This window comes from Anopheles gambiae, chromosome 2 (assembly GCF_943734735.2).
Source record: "Anopheles gambiae chromosome 2, idAnoGambNW_F1_1, whole genome shotgun sequence".
Classification (NCBI taxonomy): Eukaryota; Metazoa; Arthropoda; class Insecta; order Diptera; family Culicidae; genus Anopheles; species Anopheles gambiae.
In genome coordinates this window covers 3,169,215-3,192,347 of record NC_064601.1, presented here as the reverse complement: position 1 = coordinate 3,192,347, position 23,133 = coordinate 3,169,215, and the positions used below count along the sequence as shown (strand labels likewise).

Below are 23,133 nucleotides of genomic sequence, written 5' to 3'. Positions count from 1 at the left end.
GTTTTTTTTTTAATTCAAAATTGCGCCTAAATGTAGACATTACGATCTCGTTGAATATTGCATACCTTCTGGCGTTGTCTAGTTTTGTGTGAGGCATGCACCCAGCAGGCAATTTCAATTTTCATCACTTAACGAGCTGTTACAAAGCTAAAAAGTTAGAACGATAAAGAGATGGAATTTGATTGTATTTACAGGGTTTTCCAAGCTGTTTTGGTTGCTTTCCATAGTTTTTTGGCTCGTTCGAACGGTTTATTGGGCGAATCTCGGATTTTTTTTGGATCAATTGTATTGATGGGAAACCAATGGGAACGATCCAAAAATATATTGGAAACGATTACTAAATCATGAGGGAACCAACCAATAAATCGTGGAATACTGTATATTGTTTTTTTCTTTCAACTTTCACTTAAATATTCATCACTAATTTAAAACTTAAAACGCATTCCTGTCGAGCACATTATTTCATGATTGACGGTACTCATCGACACGCCTCTTCTGGATCGGTAATTAGCAGTGAGATAATGTACCCACTACAAGAGGGTAGACATTTTATTTTGCAAACATTCAAACCCGCTAACCAATGAGTCGTTTGCTGATAACTCGCTGATAAGTATGCTATTCTTTTTTCTCCTTGTCTTACTCTTTCTGCACGGAATCGCCACAAAGTCTGGCGCTGGCAAAAAAGAGTTCCCTTCTTATCACTGCAATGCTTGACCAGCGCAACCAGTAGCAACAGCGAGTACCAGAAGACACTCGATTGGTGAACCAAAATTTGTAAAACACAATCAGTCACCACTCGCCACTGTCCATTCATTCTTTGCCGGACCGTCGATGAACGAACAATCCATCCCGGCGTCGACTCGTGTCTGATCCTCCGTTATCGTTGACCACCGTTGACGGTTGACTTGCGCGGCAACACAAGCGAAGAACCGTTCGGCGTAGTGCGCGGAAAGAGTGAGTGCCCATATAGGTCGCTTATGTTGTCACCGATGGATCCGACGGTAAACAGTACCGGCGGGTCGAGTGCCTGTGCCGACTACCGGAAGAAGCGCATCAAGAACGTGCAAAAGCTGGAGCTGGTGCGGTTAATGAAGGCGAACTTTCTGTTCATCCGCGGCAAGCATGCCGTTGCGCGCAGTGAGAAGAGTCGGGCCGACGTTTGGAAGGTGATTACCGGCCGGCTGAACAGTTTGGGGCCACCGGTCCAGTCGGCCGAAGCGTGGCAACGAGTGAGTGTGATCGATTTAAAAAACAAAAGTTTGTATGCAAAACTAACACAAAACGGCGTTCAAATTAACAGCGTTGGAATGATATGCGATCGGCTACGAAGAGCAAGATGGCCAAAATTCAGAACTACGTGCGCGAGCACGGTGAGGACTGCCCGTACAAGCTGAACCTGGTGGAGCGGCTCATCTGGGACACGTTCAGTGTGAAGCCGGAGGAGTACATGAAGGATCTGAACATGAAGCTGTGGCGCGAGAAGCAGCAAAAGTGTGCCGGACCGTCGGTCGGTGACAGTGTGTCCTCCTGCTCGTCCCAGCTGTCGGCCGAGCAGAGCTTCGACATGGGATGGAATCAGGTGGGGACGACCGTGCACGACACTGGTGCCACCGGGTGGAGCTCCGCGTCGTTCGCTTCCATGGGCAGGGAGGGCGGCGTGATGGAGGACACGAATCGAACGGCCCCTTTCTATCCTACTTCCAGCACTAGCCAGCCGGATCAAAGCTTCGGACCACCGGCACAGCCGATGGAAATGGACTATGCGGGATATTCAGGAGCATCCACTAGCAGCAACGTAACGCACCTCAGAAGCTTGGAATCAACGACTCAGTGGCCATCTACGGGCTCTGCTTCCGAGGAGCAGTCAAAGGTAATCATTTACAAGTCAAACATCCCGCTTCAGCAAGTGATCGTTTGGTTTCTCTCCTCTTCAGCTAATCCCGAGTGGATCGACTGATCTCGTGCCCGGCAGCAAGGTGTTGCGAGAGCTGAACAAACTGTTCGATCTGGTGCTGAAACAAAACGAAGAAATTCTGGCCTTGCTAAGGCAACCTGCAGGCAATGAGCAGGAGAACCGTGTGTGATGGAAAACAGTACATGAAGAGTTCCTTAACAATAGTAAACTATGATTGTAAAGAGTGTCTAAAGTTAAAATATATAACAAACAGTAAAACGTATACATCAGCAGTTTGATCAGTTTTAAATTGCATGGCCCTTACATTAGTATAACAGTTTGTGAGCCTCTACCACCAATGGAACATGACATCGAACATGAAAAATGTATGGAATTTGACAGGTTCAAGACGACGTTTCTCTTATTTGTTCGAAATGTCGGACGATACATCTCCATATAACTCTTTTTCCTTTGTTCGAGTCTGATATCTTGTTCGATTGGTGCCAGCACGCCGCCTAACTGTTATACTGCAAGCGAATTGGGTTATGTACATCTACAGGTAAGTAAGTACACTCATGTGGTGGTCAACTGCCAACGCACTAGATCAAATACTACAAAACGACCAGAAAAGTAGGCCGAAAAAAGGCTTCCGTTTAGTTGAGGGGGGGGACAAAAGTGTCCGCCACTAATCGGTTGTAATTTAATAATTGTCACATCGCTACCGCCATTCACTGCGCCGCTGCTGATAATTGCTAACTAGTTGTACCGCCGTCGGCACATTCGTTTTGTTCGTTTTCGGTACTTGATAGTGAGGCCGGTTTTGTGGCTGAACGATGAAGGACTGGAGGAGCTGTGATCGTGTAGTTTTTAATTAAAATCTCGACGGACGCTGACAAACCAGCGATAAGTGATTTGGAGTGATAGAGTGTTTGTTTTCGTTGTAAAACAATTTCAGGTCACAAATAGAGTGTCGGCTAGAGCTGTGGCGTCTTTGAAGTGTCGGCTGCCGCTTTAGTTAATCACGTTTGTTTGGAGCATGTTTTTTTTTATTATTGAATATATAGTCAACACAACGGATGAAGCAATCGATGCTGCAGCAGAAGAAATTGGGCGCATGTTGAGGTAGAGTAAGGATGCACACGCTCACAATAGGTTCGATAGGCTGTGGCACCATTAGCAGTTTATTATGGTTCATTTTTTTTCTGAAAAGTGTGTGTTTTTTAACTGCAGGTACATTCAGACGATTATCTTTGACTTGTAAGAAATGGTCATCGCGTTAAGTTTGGCTGTAAACACTTCCTACAATCACAAAAAAAACAGAACGTCACCCGTTTCGCGTCGTATCAAAAACCGGGCAAATGTAATCGAAACATCCGGCCAATTCTCTCTCATATGTCTCACCGTGCGGAACGAGGTTAGCTAACCGCGAAAGGATTTGACAGGGATTCGAACCGTGTCAATCGTGTCCGGTGGCGGGGCCATTCCAGCTGGCAGACTGGTTCGAATGAGGATGGAAGTTATTTTCGTCCGCTTTTTCGTGGCTATAAATGGGCTGGTGCAGTGAAATAAATTATGAAACTGTCAATCAAGCCATGAACCGAAAACATCGCTAATTTTATAAGGGATGGTCAAAGTCCATATAATACAGAGGTCGATGCATAGCTCAATTTTGGTCCACCATTTTGAAAGCTTATTTTTGACAGTTAGATGAAAAAGCGTTCACAAACGATTCCAAATAACCATACACTTTTTAGGGCTAATTGTGCATTTTTTGCACAAAACTTAGTTTAACTATACATTTCTTTCTCATGAACGTGGCATGAAGTAGTTTTTTCAGTAATTCATCACTTAAAAATGACCACAATCAGAAATCTCGCCTCTTAGCTTTGACCCTCTTGAGCTGCACAAGATTTCGTCGTAATTTCGGGCACTGATCTTGTTGTAATTGATAATTTCACTATATTTCTATCTTTTCTTGATATTCGTCAACTTTTTAAAGTACAATATTACAAACAGACGATGTAAAAATGGCCGAAAATGCTTTCAGACCACTGCATGCACAACAACTAAAACCTCAATGTATGCTACGATGAAACTATTGAAGCTTTTTCATCCAGCTGTCAAAACTTTCCCACGCTTTTTGATCAAATGTTCTGGACGACTCGACCTCTGTATTATATAGACTTTGAGGGATGGTAAACAAACTCATTGCCATCCTAGTTCACATTGAATAATGAAAAAAGGTCATTCGTTACCATAGGCACCGCTGTGTTGGCCATGTTGCTCACATGGATCGCGACGCCACACCTGTGAAGTCGTCCACAAAGATACAAGGAGCATAGTAGGCCCAATTTGGGATGGAGATAGCTAGAACACATCTGCCATTTAGACCGAAAAACGGAACAAACGACGAAGGCTTGGCTTATTTCTTAAAAAAAAACCTTGCGACACATCAGTAAGTAACCCTATACTTTCGAATTTAATGTGGTTTGTTATACAGTAATATTTCTCCTTCTTCTTCCTCTATTTGGCGTAACGTCCCTACGTGAACTTGCCGGCCTATACAGGCTTTCGAGACTTAATGCATTACCATGCAGCCGGATAGTCAATCCTTGCTACGGGTGGGACCGTCCATTCTAGGCTTTACCCATGACAGGCATGTTGTTGAGTCGTTCGAGTTGACGATTGTACCACGGGACGACACGTACCGCCTCATTCTTATCGTAATACTATTATAGCTTATAAATAGTTTCGCACAACGCATAATTGGCGCCATACGACATAACAAAAGTTATAGGGCGTTACATCGCATACAGCTAGCAAACGATCCGATTAGCAAGTTAATTAAGCGTACGTTTCGTTCTGCAAGAGCTTGTGCAATAAATCTGCAATGCTGTTGATGCAGTTTGCTGCAAGATGACTCTGCATGAAACTCACGATCCGTTGTGGTTTGATAGATACGCCTGCTTACGCGACAGGGAATCGATCGGTTCACTGGTTTCGATAGTAGCCGTTATCATAGGGGCGCGATGGCTAAAAAAAACTGCGCTTGCAGAAGGGAAAACATCACGCAATGAGACATCCTGGCTAGATGGATTGTAACGATCCGGCACTGATTGCCATCCGGATCAGGCGAACGCGAATGAGGACAACCAAGTCACAAGAGTGCTTGCTACTGGCTGTGCAGCATCGGCCATTATCGGAGTCTTGTGTTATCACTTAAGCCATGCGTATCGGAAGAGCGGATGACACCGGTGACGTAGGACGAACCGAATGTTCTTCGGGGACTTAATCTTCGAGCTGACACACTGAAATTGATTTAATTTCGTCGGTTAGTCGTACCCGGGCAGCGATTGGACGAGGTTCACGGTTGTGTTCTACCAATGAGCTGGCATAGTGGCAAAGATTCTGGTACTGCGATGAACTACGCCTCGTACGGCGTTGGATCGTCGTCAGTGAGTGCGTTGAAGCCAGTGCAAAGTTCTCGAATGGATTCGACACAAGACACACAAGAACAGTATCAACTGCTCCATGAGGATGAGTGGCCTACGAGTAGTTTCTCAAACGCTACTAGCTACAGCAAACCCTCCATGGACATTCAGCTGCTGAACGACGATCACGAGAAGGCGATCCTGCGTGATCTGTGCAAATCGGGTGGATCGGAAAGTACACCGTTGACCACATTTAGCTACATCAGTGAGTACATCTGCTCAAACAACATCGACATTTGGCCGGGAGAGATAGCAAGCTCGTCCGAGGCGAGTGCTAAGCAGGAGTTGGACCACGGAGAACAGGTTCGTCCCAACAGGGCTAATGGTAGAATTGAATCTATTTAATGTTATTCTAATTCTTTTAGCGTTTACCCATTTCCGGATGCATTCATCAGCAAGTATACCTGCGATGCAAACGTGTGCTGGAGTCGATCATTGTAAGGAACGAACAGATTTTAGCCATGCTGCGTCAAAAATCCTGTCAGAAGGATAGTATCAAGTAGACGACGTAATCAGGCATTTTTTTAGGTTAAGTTTAGCCAAGTAGCCTCTAGAGATGAACGGATCACGTTTTTATGAGGATCCCCCTGTGTGGTACTGTGTCTGCAGTGGCAGTAACATGGTTTATAATGCTGTTCGTGGTGACATATAGCTTCAAACATCATCAAGTTCAAAACAGACTATAAATAAGCTGAAGGAATTTGAGGCTGACTGCTGGTGAATATCTTGAAGTTTATTCTGGAGTCGCGGGAAGTAATAAATGTTCGGCGTTGGACTGGAAATGGACTAAGGTGTCAGTACTTTATTTGAATAATGGTATAATAACAATGTTGGTGTTACTCTTTAAAAGTGATGCACCAAGTAAGATATCTGTTCCTGTTGATCTTGTACTTGGCGTAACAATTTGTAAAGATCTTCCAACGATGATCTACACTCTGCAGAAGAGTCGATTATCTGGAAAAGCATAAAATGTGACTTATTAGAAACCAGGTTTTCTCAAATAGCTTATTTCCAACCAAGCTTCGAAAAAGAAGCAAAGCTTTGAAGACTATACCTCTGTTGTCTGTGGGCTATTGGATTTTTTCCCATCTTCGATAAAAGCCAACTTGCTTAACATGTCATTATTCAGCTGAGAGTGGGCGGAGGAATTCTGGAGACTTGTAGCAGAGTTCAGTTTGTCATACTCGTTTTTAGACGGATTAGAGCAAATGTTCAATAACCGGCAACTTCCGTCAAATGTAGCAGACTTGCTGGCAGAATCGTTTGCGAGTACTTGAATCTGCTTGGCCGGATTAGCACACAACGTGCTCCAGATTTGCCGCTCTAGCGAGGTCAGTCTGTAAGGACACAATTCTTCGCCATTTTCCCCAACAAAGCACTGTATCTTGTGCATCTTTTGCTTGGTAGTGGATCGCATATCGTTCCATCGCTGTAAATGAACGGCACAGAAACATCACATACACTTGATTTAAGGGCAAAATAAGATACTCACTTTCTGCCACACTTCAGTCGAATGCATCGGTGGTCCCAAGCTGTTCAAGCGGGTGGTGATCATTCTCCACACTTCTGTACGGCTCAGTTCACCCCTAACCACAGCATGTTTGCGCTCGATAAAGAGAAAGTTGGCTTTCATCAATCGTACCAGCTCCTGTTTCTGTACACTGTTAACACGCTGCCTAGACCTCTCGTTATCAGACGTAGGTGCCAACTGTTTCATTACTAAGTTCACCGGAGATGACATTGTTAAAGCACTAATCTGATAAGCCTGAGCACACGAGAGACAATACAATTCCCAATTTCCACCTACGTCGACTAAGCGAAGGGTTGTTGTGCAAACCGTATGGAAGGCAGCGCGAAGAAACGATCCTCCTCTTCTGCCGTTGGCAAAGATTCTGAACGGAATGGTAAATCAAGGCAAGAAAGCAATGGATTTTTGTTCATTGTGAAAGTAGGTTTAAAAAATTTAACACACCAATCTTCTACACACGATCGCTGGATATGTTCATCTTACTTCGACGTGCTGCCACCAGCTGCACTTCAAGTCTCAATACGCATGGTTTGCGCCTGTCCGAGAAAAAAAGACAAACAAATCTCGTACTACACTGCATACAAAGTAAATGCAATACCATTATCTCACTTTCATTTTTAGCTAGCTGCTTTTGCGAGCTAGCATTCTTTTGCTCTGATTTCCAAAAAGTATTCAATAAATCATTCCGCTCGATTGTAGATAATAGCAGTAAAAGGCGGCTTTACTGCTTTGAACCACACTAAAACAAAACAAAACTAAAAGCTTACAGATCAAGCGGTCCAGAGTGAACCCCAAGCGCATTGTGGTTTATTTTTAATTGAATATAGGTTCTCCGAACCGCTCATTCCATGAGCCGTGACAGGTTCAGTGTTGCATGGATTTTTTTTTCACAACCCGTTTCACATTAGGTGTTTCGGACAAATCTGTGCAAAAATTTAAAACCCACCATGATTCAGCATGAAATCGGCTAAATGAAGCGATAGTGTGTGTGTTTTTGCTGCATGTAAGCACGTATGCCACGCGTGGCCATATCGGGGCAAAAAATGGCGAATGATACTCGTAGTATCAAGGAGTGGAGCAACTCAAATCAAATCCATGCGAAATGTGCACTGCAAATGACAGCTAAACAGATTAGCTAGGAAAGTTCAGTTCATAATGGTCCCTAAAATCTGTATAGAGCAGCGGTTGGCAAAGTCCGATCCGCGGGGCAAATGTGGCCCGTCGCAAAATTAAATCCGGCCCGCAAACATTTCAAACCATCGTACTCTTTCAACTTCATTTAAAGTGATATGGAATGACGGACTAATCATTAGACACTGCCTCACTTACTGCACCTGTCGATAAGCGCAGCAAAACTCTTAGCTCAGCAGAGTTATCTGGACGTGGAGTGAACGCGCCCACGGTCTGTCCCAGCCTTTTTCGATTTTTGTATGACTTCGTCAGTTTTGGACCGGTAGTGGGCGTTAATGTGTTAACCTCCCTTACACATATCATCGTTACATATCATCACATATCCTCTAAAGAGCATTTAGGTTTGGTCGTTATGCGAGAAATTCGTTATAAGGGGTACTCGTTATGAGGGGTTTCACTGTATATATATAAGCGAAATGGATATGGTTGAGTTCTGGCGAATATGTTGGAGTTTATTCTGGAGTTAAGGAAGCTACTAAATGTTCGTTGTCCACTAAGGTGGCAGTATTATTGGGTAAGTCAGTACTTTATTTAGTCTTATAATCGTTAATGTTGATGCTACTCTTTGCTTTAAAAGTGATGTATCAAGAAAGATATTTGTTCCTGCTGATCTTGTACTTGGCGTAACAATTTGTGAAGGTCTTCCAACGATGATCTACACTCTGCAGAAGAGTCGATTATCTGGAAAGGCGCAAAACATATTTTATTAGAAAACAAACGGAATTCCTCAAATAGTTTATTTCTAAACAAGCTTCCAAAAAGGAGCAAAGCTTTGAAGACTGTACCTCTGTTATCCGTGGACTTTTGGATTTTTTCTGACCTTCGATAGAAATTAACTTGTTTGATATTTCATTATTCAGCTGAGAATGGGTTGAAGAATTCTTAAGGCTTGTAACAGAGTTCAGTTTGTCATACTCGTTTTTAGACGGATTGGAGCAAATGTTCGATGACCCACAACATCCGTCAAATGTAACAGACTTGCTGGCAGAATCGTTTGCGAGTACTTGAATCTGCTTGGCCGGATTAGCACACAACGTGCTCCAGATTTGCCGCTCTAGCGAGGTCAGTCTGTAAGGACACTCTTCACCATTCTTCCCTACAAAGTTCTGTATTAAGTGCATCTTTTGCTTGGTAGTGGATCGCATATCGTTCCATCGCTGTAAACGAACGAAACAGAAACGTCACATACACTTGATTTAAGGGCAAAATAACGCGAAAACTCAAGAATACTCACTTTCTGCCACACTTCAGTCGAATGCATCGGTGGTCCCAAGCTGTTCAAGCGGGTGGTGATCATTCTCCACACTTCTGTACGGCTCAGTTCACCCCTAACCACTGCATGTTTGCGCTCGATAAAGAGAAAGTTGGCTTTCATCAAACGGACTAGTTCCTGTTTTTGCACACTTTTGACACGGTTTATAGACTTCTTATTATCAGACGTAGGTTCCAACTGTTTCATTACTAATTTTACTGGAGATGACATTGTTAAATCACTAGTCTGGTACGCATGAGACAACACGAGAGATAATACAAGAAGCACGCGTTATAGTTCCCGATTCCCAATCACCACGAATAAGCGAAAGGATGTTGTTGATTGATGACAGGTCGAACAAACGAGCCTCTGCCTTTGGTGATGGTTCTGAACGGAATGGCAATGCAATCCAATTTGTTCAATGTGAAAGCAGGGTTAAACAAATTAATACACCATTTACGTTGCTCATCAACTGCAGTTGCGGCTTTAAGACGCATTACTTAGTTTATGTGCGGAAAACATATCCAGAAGAAGAAAAGAAAATGCACATTTTTACTCAAAACAAACCGAAAAGCAAATATATTATTATCAGGCTGCTGCCAGACACATAAAAAATCCACCGTAACATTAAAATAACGCTTGTTATTTTAAACAAAAAATACTTGAACTGTATTGATATTCGTGTTAAATTGTTGGCTGGCACGTGGAGTAGAGCGAAATCGGTAGACCGAAAAAGAAGCGTTACAATGTGTTACAGGGTTTTCCAGGAGTGCTCATAGCTGTGGAACACTTTATTGACTCTTACTTAAGTGTAATGAACTTAATGTTGGTCTCTATAGCACCCTTGTTGGACAAACCTATTAGGAATTTCCCAGCAGTCTGTCCAAAAAGGGTCCAATTTCCATCATATGAAGTGCACTTCCCGTAAGAAAGAGTCAAGGAAGTGTACCACAACTATGAGAACTCCTGGAAAACCCTGTTCGTTACGGTGATTTTTCGGTGTCTGGCAGTGGGCTCAGAAAGCAGACAGACAGACAAACACATCCCGCCAAACTTCACTGCAATCTTTCATACCAGCCAAATTCAATACCATTATCTCACTTTAGTTTTTGCCTAATTGGCAACTTCACATTCTGTTGCTCTGCTTCCCAGACAGTGTCTCATGACTTCATAAACCATGCCGCTTTATTGTTTATAATAGCTGTAAATAGCGCATGAATTGTCCTAAAGACGGCTTTGAAACACCATTAGAACACTACTAAAAGCTAACAGATCAAGAGATAAACAAATCAAGCGTTTTGTTTGTTTATGTTTCATTTTTATTTTTAATTGATCCCCAAACGGTCCCCAGACGGTTCCCAGACGCTTATTCCATGAACCATGAAAGGTTCAGTTTGCAATGAATTTTGTCAACAACATTGAAAACACGCTATGATGTAGTCGCCAAATCGGCTGAATAAAGCGTTATTGCGTATTTTTTTCTTCTTTTGAACATGAGCATGAATGTTGTGCGTGGTATTGGGGCAAAAAATAGCGAATGATACTCGTAGTATCAAAGAGTGGAGCAATTCAAATCAAATCCATGTCAAACGTATCAAATCCATAGCACAAATAGAAATTAAACTGTCCACTTACCTCTACCATTCATGTAAATTAAGCCATTTGCTTCCTAAAATGCTTAGTGTAATTCTAGCGACACTAACGAATACTTCGAGCCTTTACCAACTTCAAATACTTGGCTGTGGTAACCAACACGCGCGTTTTCTTTTCTCAACTTCTTTTCATTCCCTCTAGAGCTGGGGGCACGTGTCCTATTCATAAGATAGTTGGATCACTTTTATTGCTTCCGTCACGTCTTCTTTAAAATAAAACAAAAGGAAAATAAAAAGGAAATACACTCTCCTGATTTCCTGAGCTGCCCACCACAACTTCATTGATTCACTTGTTTAACACTTGTTAGCGACATTTGCACTACATACATGACTATTGTTATTACTTCCAGAATGTGTGTGTGTGTGGCGCACACTACTCTTTATCGCTTGCTGGCCGTTGGGGCGACTGTTTGTGTGGTGGAAACGGGCAACAGATCGCCCTCATCGTCCCCGCTGCTTGCACTTTCATCGTCCCCGTACATCTCGTACTCCTCCTCCTCGTCCTCCTCCTCCTGCTCATTGGTGTGCACCCGGTCGTACCGAATGCTGGTCAGTCCACTGCCCGTGCCACCGTCGCCCCCGTCACCGACGAATGCCAGGTGCCCCGGCCCGGACATCTCGCCAATGCCGGGCGAACCGTGGAAGCAGTGCACCCACAGCACGTAAATTGCCACGAACGCGACCAAAAGCACCCCGGCGAGAAACACCACCGGCGGAAGGTAGCCGTAGATGGGGGCCAACCCGGAGGACGATGCGGTGCCTGGTGGCGGGTGCTCGGTATTGTTCGGGTCGGGTGCTTTCACTCGACCTGCGCTGCCATTGTTCGGGCCGGCCACCGGCAACGGTTGGCCCGGGCGCTTGTCGTTGATTGACACACAAATGCGACTTTCGCCACCGGATGCAATTGGCTGGAAGCGGAAGGCGGCCTGACATTCGAGACAGTCGGTCGCTTGCGGTCCGGTACACTTCAGGCAGGTCGTATGGCACTGGAGACACTGGGGCGAGCCCACTGGGTTGGTGGTGTGTGCCACTGACCGTTGGGATGCTTCAGCAGAAGAAGCACCGTTCATCAACGCCGCCGCGACCACATGTTGCTCTTGGCGACGACGCCGCAACGATGACGGTGACAGTGGCCGCTGACCGTTGATCGCTATTTCATCGATGTCCGCTCGGTGGGATGCTGCTGTGCCGTTCGATTCCGGGGCAAGCAGTGCCGAGGGGTACGTCCCCGGGGGACATTGAATATAGCAGCGGCCTTTGTAGTGGTACGCGGTCGATTTGCATTCTGTAGGGGAGGAGAGAGATGGGAATCGAGAGAGAGAGAGAGAAGCGCGTTAGCAACTGGGCAACTGGGGTTGTGTTGTGTTTTGAAGGTAATGATGAACCCCCAGAGTATTAACTAAAGGGTAGCTGTACATGCAGAAGCTACAATCGTTCTAAAGAGTGTGGGAGGAATATATTTTACAAAACTATAGGCGTGAGAGTAATGGAAACCACCGTTAGAAAACTAAGCCTTAATAGTTTGAAACAAGCTAAAACGCTAAATTACAAAAGCATGCAGCAAAGTTTAGTATGTCTCACGGTATGTCTCACAACATAGCAAAGGTAAAATTGATAAAAAATGGATAACTAAATGTTAACTATAAATAAAACACATGCTTAGGAATGTAAGGAAATGTAAATAGAGCTAAGTAAAGTGTTAAATGATTAAATAATGTGTCCCACAAACTCGCTTAAACGATAACGATAAAATAAATCTTAACTTAAATGTTAATAAAACTCAGAAGACAAGTAAGGTTCAATCAATAAATAAAGTAGAGTAACAAAAAGAGGAAGAAACAAGAAAAATGAAACAAATCTTAACAAACACAAACAAACCAAAGTACAGAGTAAAACTCATACTTTATCAATTTGGTTTAACATAGTGAGTGAATGTATTTGTTTGTGCGTTTATGTTCAGTTTTTGTTGGTGTGTGTATCGTTTTTATCTTCGTGTTCTTTTCCACCTTTTAAAGTTTCTTAACCATTATTTATAACATTTTTTGTTGCTTTTGCTGTTTAGTCCGATGTTTGTGTGTGTGTGATGTGTGTTAAAGCTATGTAACGTAGTTGCATTCCGGTTATACATACACAAAACAGGTACAACACAACGAAAGGTACAGATGGTAAATGGATGTTGGGAGGAAACAAAATCTTAATCGTACCAAATAAGATAATAGTATAATAACAAAACAAGCTTCTACACACTACATTCCCATACATAGTAGCATAGAATAACGACATAAGAGAGTAGATAGTAAACGGGTGTGAGGAACGTAACCTTTTGTTTGCAGATTGAATTCGTCCGCAGCGTTTTTGACGTGCCCCAGAGTGTGTGTGTGTGGCGGCATCGCATCTCCTTCTGTTCTGGCGCTTATCGTCCTACTCGAGATAACGCCATTTCCTAATCTCGTGCCTGTGAAAAAGCGAAAAAAATATCCCCCGCACGACAGAACCGCGCGCCTGCGGGTGACCTGTTGTTCTCCGTGTTGTTGCGCTCCTTCCTGCTAGCAGTGTGTTCTCTCGTCATTCATTCATTGTGTTCGCTTGTGTTCGCTTTCGCGTTAATTTTGTATCATTTGCGAATTATTCGTTCGCAATAATTTATTTTCCTTTTTCTTTTAATAGTTGTTGTTTCGTTCTGTTTTGTATTGTTTTTTGTTTTTTGTTTCGTTTGTTTCGCTATCCATCGAACCATCTACACACATTTTTGTTTCTTCTTCGTTAGGTTTGCCGTATCTTTTGCGTTCAAACTCTCTTCTGCGCACCGAGAAACGCAGCACCGTCTGTGCTGCGCTTGTTGTTCTAATTTTATAGTTTTATATGTTTTGCTTTGTGTTTGTGTTTGCGTGTTTTTAAATCATTACTTTCGCACTGACAGCACGCATGGGGAAGCCATCATCGTACTGTACTGCTCCTTTTGTCCGTTTTGAGCCACTCTTCTCCCCAAAAAAACAGGCTCCTTCATGCTTCATGCGCGACTTCCGCACATCATCGGCGTATGAAGTAGCGCATTACAAAGAAAACCATTACATTCCTCCACTTTTGCGAACCAGTGTCGGAGCTTAAGTCTTAAAAGTAGAAATGTTTTGCGCCTTTAGACGTTTGCTTCGCGTTTTACACCTATCTAGATTTAAATTTAGAGTTAATTGTGTGTGTGTGTGTGTGTTTTTTTTTTTAATTCTTTTACTTTTGCAGTCATCTAACCCACCCATTCTGCCCGCAACTTGTGGCCATTTTATGCGATTTCAACGTACTACATTGTCTGTGCCTGTGAGTGCGTTTGTTTGAAGGATTCCATTAATAGGCATCCGCGAATAACGATTCCTTTTTTCGGAATCTTCGTTTATCGTTTGGAATTTTTATCGGTTTGCGCTTTAATTTTCATCATTGCCTAATTTCGTTTTAAAAAGTTCACAATTTGTTAGTCTCTTCCTAGCCTTCGTTTGGTTGGTTCCTAATTAAATTCTAACGTTTTGCGTCGCATCATGTGTTTGTTTCTTTTTCGCTATGTACGAAGCTGCGGGATTTTTCCTTTTTTTTTGTTTAACTACCTTTTTACTGTGTGTACTTTTAAACTGTTGCCAGCGCCAGAGAGCAGCGCGTGTGTGTGTGTTTTGTTCGTAATGTTTCGAAATGATCACATGTTTATCTCTCTGCCATGGCTGCTGCATCTGATGAGGGAGCTTGGGCTCGATCGAGCACACACACACACACGCTCAACCCCTTATCGTTACTGCTGGATGATACAAAAAGTGGTTTATGCGGTGCGAATTGGTTTCAATTTCAACTGTCGTATGATACGGAGAGGATGGAGCCGCCTAGTCTGTCGTTACACTTTGCTGTAGATGTGTCCCCTTTCCCTTTTTTCGACGGACTTTTGTGGTTGATTTACACCAACAACTGTTTCATCTTTAAATTTACCAATTTACTTCAATATAAACCTAAAAAGATTTATATTATTTTATCCGTCGCATCAGTTTCTTCCTTCCTTTACCTACACAGTACGCACGCGTGTTCGAGAATATCATTAATTTCTGGTTTGCCGATGAGTTTTAGTAGTGATGAACAACACGTCTGCCGTAGATGACCAAGGTGAAATCATTGTGTGTCTCATGATGGTTGGAAATGTACAGCAATGGTAAGGTTGGGTGAAAAATTGGCTACTTTCACGACTATTTGGCTACACTACACGCTTTCACCTTTCACCATTCGGGCGGGCACATTCTGCCGTTTCGTTCCTAGCAATCCTTTGGCAGTATATTTAATTATCTCTTTGTTGTTGAAGCGCCGCACAATCCATCCGGGCACCGATGGATTTGGATGTTTACCAGCTTCGTTTGTTTAGTGAGCATTTTTTTCTTCTCCCTCATAGCGCATATTTCTAAGTACGAGCTCTCGGACAAAAACGTAAAGTACTTCATTGCCATCATAGTGAAGCGCGAAACGCGACTAAAAGTTAAGCACGAAATGCGATGAAATGTAAAATGAACACAGATAAGTTCAGAAGAAGCACGATATGTATGAGGTTTAGTGTATGGAAATGCTTGCCTTTTTTTGGATTATTTAAATGGTGAAATGTGTTTGATTACACTTTGTTGCTGCAAAGTCGAACGATATGTGAGTAAAAAGTAAGAATTACGAAACCAGATGAGCCGCTCTTCTAGAAGAGCACAAGCGATATGATGATAAGGAAAGCGTACCAAAATTTTAATAGTGTGGTGATTGTTTTTTTAACACAAATTCATCAAACTTCCCTCCAAGGCAGAGGCGACGCCGCGATCGATGATCGATGCTAAAGCGATATACGCGAATCATTATGTTGTGCATGTTGAACGTTCGTATTTGGCACGAAGAAGAGGTTCCGCATTTGTAAGCGATTTGTTTCCTCCGACTGTTCGGGATTCATTATCGTTTACACTTTAACAAAAGCATGCCTATTACGGTAAATGACCAGCTGCTCTCCTCCCGTCTATCCACAGCGCTTAAGCGTCCCTTTGCGGGCTTGATGGCAGCTTCAAGGCGAGAGATTAAATTTCTGTTTCAAATATTAATATCCTTAGATTGATGAGTGTCACGGGCGCACGATAAACGGTTATTTGATCGCTAATCATAAATCACTCCCCACCCAGCAGTCTTCCATTTGTTCTTCGGTGTCGTATTTTGATGAGTGGAGATTTAGAAAGAAAAGCATTCAAATTGTCCGCAATGTTTTCCTCAATTTCTAAGCGCACATCGATTGAAAGCTGCAGAACCAAACACCATGGTAGACCGTTTGATAATGGCATAAAGCAGAATAATCATCCCCGAAGAAGTAACACACCGACAATGGCCCCCTTCCTTTTTCTAGTTGAGTGCTTTTGATGTCACGACTTTACTGTGACCCTTGCACGCTTAACCTCCTGGAAGCTGCTGCTTATTCCATTTTATCTCAAACTTTCCATTTCGCCGAGTATTATTATCCGAGGTTGCTCATTGGCATATTTGTCCTCCGCAGCACTTTCCCACTTGGTCGGCTTTTGTCTCGGGGAGAGAAAAAAAATCCCCCCCCAAACGGGCGACTAATAACGAGACTCGTCCTTGTCGCCGTAGTCATCGCTGGTCAGAGGACAAACACAACGAACCAAAAAAAAAAACGGCGGCCCCGTTTGACTCTTTCACGGGTCTTTTAAAGGGTAAGGGGATGCCCAGCCAGCCCGGAAGGGGTGGTCTGTCTTTTAGAACCATCGCTTGACATTTGCATAATGGAGGAGAGAGTGGGTCTGATTGTTTGAGATTAAAAGCTTGAAACAGGAATAAATTAAGCCCGACTCTTTCGACTTGCTTCCAACGCGAAGGAGGAAAAGGACAGAGCGAGCCAGCAGCAGATAGTGCGGATTTAATGGACAGCAGCTCGGCACAGCGCACAGTGTCTAGCCAAATTGCCGCACAGAATGCGAAAAGCACGAGGCGCTACACCACGCGAGCCGCTACACTGTTCTGCTTTTTTTGCCACTCCGGATGCCATTTTATTGCCAAAAGCTACCAACGAAATTGCAACGTTTCATGTTTTCCGCCGTTCGATTGTTTCTCCGCTTCGGAGTGCGGTGCTAAATGGATGCTGGCTGAAGGGGCGATGGCTTTGCCCATGTTGTTTTAATTTTCATTCCCACTGACGCGCTGCTGCTCTCTGCTTTCCAATCCGTCTCCCATATTGCTCTCCATCTCACCCTTTCGGAGCACGATGATCGATCTGCGCTGGTGGCGTTATTTATGTTTATCCGCCAAAACGGTTCCAAATCAAACCAGACACATTGTTCGCGCCCTGCCGGCGACACATGGCGACGGAGGATTTCGCCCTGATTCGCACTATAAATTGGTCTCTGTCATTAATTTGTCAGAGGAATTGGCTTTTATTGGCACCACCCTGATAGGGGGGAGGGGTGTCTGTGGGCGACGGACGGTGCAGACAGACACACTTACTGCACGCGGAGATGCAAGTGTGGAGATGCAAACAACTAAAACAATTGGTTTAGTAAGAAGAACATATTCCCAGTCTTTAAAACGAATGTATATACCACGAAGAGCTAAACTTTCGGCCATCGATCACCGTTCAATTGGAGACCTTCGCAAGATGGATTGGCCTATATTATTCATCCATAAAGAAAAAGGGTAGAATAAAAGGATAAAGAAAGAGGGTTTTATCGGATCCCAGAAAATACACTCAATCATAAAGAAAGAAGATCCCAAACTTTCGTTGGTTACCACCACCGAAATGATACAGCTGCACGGTGGCCAACGGAGAGCTAACTCGTTTGAATAATATCTTATTAAAACCATGCTAATCGCTCCCTTGTCAACAATAACAACAGTGCCGGAAAGCAACCGCGGAAGTGCTTTTAAGAAGCGATACCCCAAAAGAAAAGGAAACTCTCAATAGCCTCACCCTATCAATTTCAAAACGGTGGTCTCCCGGCACGCATACAATAACAAATTATGATGGACAATCGATTTCCTTCCCGCAGTGGGTCGGGGTTGGTGGGTGGTTTTAACATCATCACCCAAGGATGCTCTCGCCGAGCCATCGGTCGTTGGGGAGGTAATTTAGCACTCGATGAAGGTCACCGTGCGGAAGTAGTTAAGGCGTGAGATGACACCAGGGCGATGATGTCCTTGGCGGGTGCTACACAAAACCAAGCCATCACACCATCGAGGGTGGAAAATCCTTGCGAATCGATAATGAGGCACGTCCGACACCAACCAATCACCCACCCAACCGGACGGACCCGTGGATGGCCTTGTGGCTCGAGGGTTGATGGGATTCAAAAGCGCTGACACTGGCCAACGATCCACGCGCTTGCATAACAATATTGACGCCCGAAGGCACGCGAAGCAGCAGTACGTAGTTCGCTTGTTGTTTTTTGTGCTGATGATGATGTACCCCCCCACCACACCACCACGGCCGGACCTGTTTTGGGACTGTTTATTATTGCGTCTAATTTTGTTACGCTATCGTCAATACGCAAATACAATTAGCTGCCCCTTCAAATCTTGATTACAATTTACGTTCCTCGCAAAGCGCAACGCCAATTGTGTATGGAATTGGAAAACGAATGCATTATGCGCTTAATTGGACGATTTTCAGTGTTTTGATTGGGCCGCCAGCGTCGTTATTATGAAAACAGCCGAAACACAGGTCTTTTAACAGATGATTTACGCAAAAGAACCGAAACCACCAACAGAAACGAGTCACTACTGCAAAGTGAGACAATAACGTTCGCAGTATGTGTAATAAGTATTCAAACAAACGCTATCATCAAACTCTTTCACATGTGCTTGTAATGGAAACATTGAAGGTGAAATGAAAAACCGATAACCGTACAGTAGACATCAAACCGACGCTACAATCTCGACACAGCGCACAGAGGAGAAACACACAGACAAGTGCTCCGGCACTTGGCTACATACTGGCAAAAATCAATTTCACATCCTACCCTTTTGCGAAGGCAACGGAGGACGACATCGTGAGGCGTTTGCTAGATGCTGGCGCTGGTGCCAGGGAATCCGCCAGTCAATATACTCAACACAGTAACGATTCATAGCACCCGAGATAGCAGTCGACTTTGCAGTCGTGAACGATCCGGTGGATCTGGATATTTTCGTTGTTCGTTTCTCGTTCTCCGTCATCAACCGACGTTCCTTCCTTTCCCTTTCCACAAAGGCCCTCTCTTGGTTATTCTCTGTTACCCTCTTGTCTGTCTGTCGTTTGGACGGAAATCTGCTAAGAGATCAATTTACTCGTGGCAGCTGCACAACCTCCCCGACAACCGAGCAGCGGGAAAAGTAAACGATCAATATATGCAATCGATCGAACCGGCAAAAATGAACCACCGGAGCCGATGCGAGCAAGCGACCCGAAGCTTGCTCGCGCCTTCATTACAGAGCACAATTGCAATCAGAAAACAATCGCCTTACTCGGGGGTAGGGGAAGGAGGAAAAGGCTGTCCCTACACCATCGCTCCCGAATTAATAATACATTCGCTTTGGTGGCAGTTTTCAGTCCTTTTTTTTGGGGGGAGGATTGGTCGTTTCACTGAAAAGCATTGCATTGCATGTTTGGTAGCGTTGTGTGAGTCTAAAAAGCTAGTGACAGTGAAACAGTTCAAACAAATGAGAGCCGAAAGATTGTTAGTTCCATTTCAGTCGGTGTTTGCTCTATTGGAAGAGGAACTCGCGTACCCGGAAAGTCTCTTATTGGACGTGGAACAATCTTTGTCCTCCAGCAGCTTGATTACAAATGGCCTTTTAAGGCTCCCGTTTTTCCTGTTATATCGCTGTTGCAGTTCTTCGCTGTTTTTGGAAAAAAAGCATCTCTCTACACAGCCCTACACCCCTTTACGGTGGTGGTGGTGACCGTTTGCTGTACGGATCATCCGCTAACCCGAGACACATTCACAATGAGAAATGAATTTTAATGAGGCAAATGCTATCCCACTGACACCATTTTCTTCATTTGCTTTTCAGCAGATTTGCCAGTACCGTGTGTGTGTCTATGTATAGCGAAAGGGAAGAAAAATCCGAAAAGTCGCTTCACCATACATCCCAGCCGTAAGCGAACCGACAAACGAGCCTTATCGTTCTGGGGGCGGTGCGCGTACCTCAAACGAGTCAAAAGGGAACTTACTCTCTTGAATACGTTTTGATTTGGCACGTTTAGTGGTGGCGCAGAGAGTTTATTAAAACAAGAGCTGTTGTTGTTTCCCCCCCCCCCCCCCCCCCCGCACATGTCAAACTATTCATCGAGTATGGCGCGCTCGTTTCGCACACCGATACCGATCGAACGGCGAAAGACACTTTGCCGGGTGGTGGCATGTATTAGGAATAATCGTGGTTTCTGTGTATCGCCATTTTTCCGATACCAAAGTCGACACATTCGGGCTGCCCCGGTGGGTGTGGAACACGCCCCATTCCGGAGACGAAACCACGGCGGCATTGTGTGCTTGGCTGCCGGTGGAAAGCAAAAAGCTCGATAGTAATCCGCACCGAACGCCGCCGACTAGAAGGAGGTATGCAAATTGAGTTCAGCAAACTGGATCAGTGCCGGGCTGCTAACCGACCCCGTGCACCGGGGGTTGCGGCTTAGCTGGCAGTGCGCTACTGACGACCGGATCCAAGCGGGATCGTGCTCTGGTTGACCCTGTTTGCATATTGAGTAGGGTGGTGTTGAGAGCGAAAAAGAGAGCGAGAGAGAGCGAGAAGGAAAGACAGTGAGCATAATAATGTTGTCGTTCGGGTGTGCCAATTTTGCATCCGTTGCGCTGCCGGCAAAGACGCTGCTATCCGCACTGCATAAGAGCAAGGCCCAGGGCGGGAGCTTTTCGGAAATTGGGCTTAAACGGAACAGAGTAGTAGTGGCGCAAAAGGGGCAGAAAAGAGCTGTTAGGAGTATGCGGTTAGTATACGGAGGTGGTCGGAATTTCACTCAACCATTTACCAATAAAGCTGCTGCTTCCCGCCCCACTAATTCGAACGAGTCCGAAAGATAGCTCAATGTTTTTGGGGCCTCCGGAAGAATGCTTATCTTGCTCGATCACCTGAGCGTATCGTTGTGCGAAAAGGGGATACATTGCATCTCAGATCAGATGGACGATGTTAAAAGTCAATTCGTAAGAATTGAAATTATCGACTCCACTCCAGAAAAATGAATAAATTAACAAAAAACCATTTAAGGGCTGTGCTACATGATATGAACCTCAAATAAACATGAGTTTTACTCGTTGTGTTTACTTCACCAATATACCTTAACAAACATGCATACGATAATGAACCCGACAATGGAGACGCACGGTACTTGACGATGATGCGATGGTGTATGTGTGTATGTGTATGTGTGTGATGTATAAAAGAACTAAAGAGCTCCAAAGGATGCACACACAAAAAAAACATGTTCGATGGAGCACGGTAGCATACAACATATCGAACGCATAATTTCAAAACGTTTGCTTTACGAAACTAACCTGACCCATGGATGTAAAATATATTCATTTCGAAAAAAAATGTTCTAATTTAAAACTAACGTATATACCCCGCTACAACTACCATTTTGATATTTTTACCTTTAGACACATTGGTTTTTGTTTTGCAACAACCGTGTGGTTTGGGATAGCGAACTTTCATAAGAATAGTATTTTACAAATTATATATTTACTAACAATGTTAAAGAGTATGGAACGGGTGATTCTCTCGCTACTGGATTAAAAAAGAGCATAATGTGCTTGTGTGTTTGTGGGTATATGTGTGTGTGTTTTGGCAAGGGTATAATATATTGCCCTCCACATACACACACACACACCAACTCTCACGAGCGGTTAAGCAACAAAGCAAAACTTTGGCTTCAATCAGACGGAAAACTCGAACAACAGAGTGTATTTTCCAAACGGGGGAAGAACCTGCTGCTACTGCCGCTGCTTCTGCTGTTAGCAATGCGAGCAGCACAAATTTTGACTCGTGTTTGGTAGTAGGGATAATTAACGCATCTGCGACTCTTCCTTTGCAACCGCCCTCGAGAGCTCGTTTGGATTAGCTAATTCACAATTGCTGCCTCACTTGTTGGCATGTTTCTCGCTGCTAGTCTCGCTACTAATTGCCGAATTATGGACGCAACACGCGCCACACATTGCTTCTCGGCATGCCGCACGAAGCTGCCCGCGTTTGCGGATCATTCCTTTTGTACCGCGATTGGCCGATTACGGATTACAGTTGCATTTGTTTTACTTTACGTTTACGGGCGTTCTTTTGTTTTCCGCTTCACAATCACTCACATGCGCTGCTCATGCCTCCTCTATGCCCGCTGATTTGCTGTAAAATTGCCATTTCTGTTTGCTGTTGTGGTCGATTGCTGCGCGCGACAAACGCGATAACGATTACCTACTACCGATTGAGCTTACTTGTCTGTCGGAGTAAAACTGTGATATGAACATTACAAGCAAGGACAAACCTATGCAGCTGGCGGCATCAAACCGTGCGCAGGATACCGTCGTCACGTCGTTCGATGAGGTTCGCTGCACCTCGCTGTGTCCCTCGCCGATCTGCGACAGCAAGGAAAGCAAAAAAAAGAAAAAAAAAACAAAACAACATGTCAGGTGAAACAATGTTTTTTAAAGTTTAATTGGATGGAATAAAATGGGCCCCCGGGGCGCCCACCATCTACCCCTCCCCCCCCCCCCCCCTGCTTACCTGCTGCATATCACGCCACTGATCGCTCGTTACGCCACTGTCAAATTCCAGCGCATTGTGTTCCATTTCACCGCCAAAGTTACTGTCGTAACCGGGCTTACCGAACCGGACCGGATCGTTCGGCTGGGCGGGCGTTTCCGTGCCGTAGAATATAAGATCCCATTGCGTAATTTGTGCTGCGTGAGTGTGCGGATGATCGAAAAGTAGAACGTTAATTAATTGTTTACACATAATTTCAGAAAGAGAGAGAAAAACATAAGGGCAAAAATTCAATTAAACGACACTTTCCACTAAAAAACAATAAGAAGGAAGCAAACAATTGAGAACAAACACTAAAGTATTATAATTTTAACCAAACAAAATGTAATATC

The 23,133-nt window shown here is 44.2% G+C and overlaps 4 protein-coding genes across 15 annotated transcripts in view; 2 read left to right on the top strand and 2 right to left on the bottom strand.

Annotated features, from left to right (window-relative positions):
• LOC5667527 (uncharacterized) overlaps nucleotides 1-405 on the bottom strand; it is a 123,672-nt gene extending 123,267 nt beyond the window's left edge. The window contains exon 1 of the mRNA XM_001689307.2: nucleotides 393-405. The gene's annotated coding sequence lies outside the window, so the exon portion shown is untranslated. The remainder of the gene's footprint in view (nucleotides 1-392) is intronic.
• Nucleotides 406-1,019: 614 nt separating this feature from the next.
• Nucleotides 1,020-2,177, top strand: LOC5667531 (uncharacterized). Its single transcript, XM_001689308.2, has 3 exons — nucleotides 1,020-1,229; nucleotides 1,301-1,870; nucleotides 1,935-2,177. Exons 1-3 carry the CDS (start codon nucleotides 1,089-1,091, stop codon nucleotides 2,082-2,084), a joined length of 861 nt encoding a protein of 286 aa, XP_001689360.2. The 5' UTR covers nucleotides 1,020-1,088; the 3' UTR covers nucleotides 2,085-2,177.
• Nucleotides 2,178-5,484: 3,307 nt separating this feature from the next.
• On the top strand, nucleotides 5,485-5,888 carry LOC133391725 (uncharacterized). The gene is made up of 2 exons (XM_061647694.1): nucleotides 5,485-5,688; nucleotides 5,751-5,888. Exons 1-2 carry the CDS (start codon nucleotides 5,485-5,487, stop codon nucleotides 5,886-5,888), a joined length of 342 nt encoding a protein of 113 aa, XP_061503678.1.
• Nucleotides 5,889-11,170: 5,282 nt separating this feature from the next.
• Nucleotides 11,171-23,133, bottom strand: part of LOC1281848 (furin-like protease 1) — a 142,958-nt gene continuing 130,995 nt past the window's right edge. For all 12 annotated transcript variants that reach the window (XM_061648439.1, XM_061648446.1, XM_061648441.1 and 9 more), the window contains 3 exons: nucleotides 22,763-22,938; nucleotides 22,524-22,614; nucleotides 11,171-12,293 (listed from right to left, as the gene is read on the bottom strand). In XM_061648439.1, the coding sequence (XP_061504423.1) occupies nucleotides 11,389-12,293; nucleotides 22,524-22,614; nucleotides 22,763-22,938 (1,172 nt within the window). In that variant the 3' untranslated portion in view covers nucleotides 11,171-11,388. The remainder of the gene's footprint in view (nucleotides 12,294-22,523; nucleotides 22,615-22,762; nucleotides 22,939-23,133) is intronic.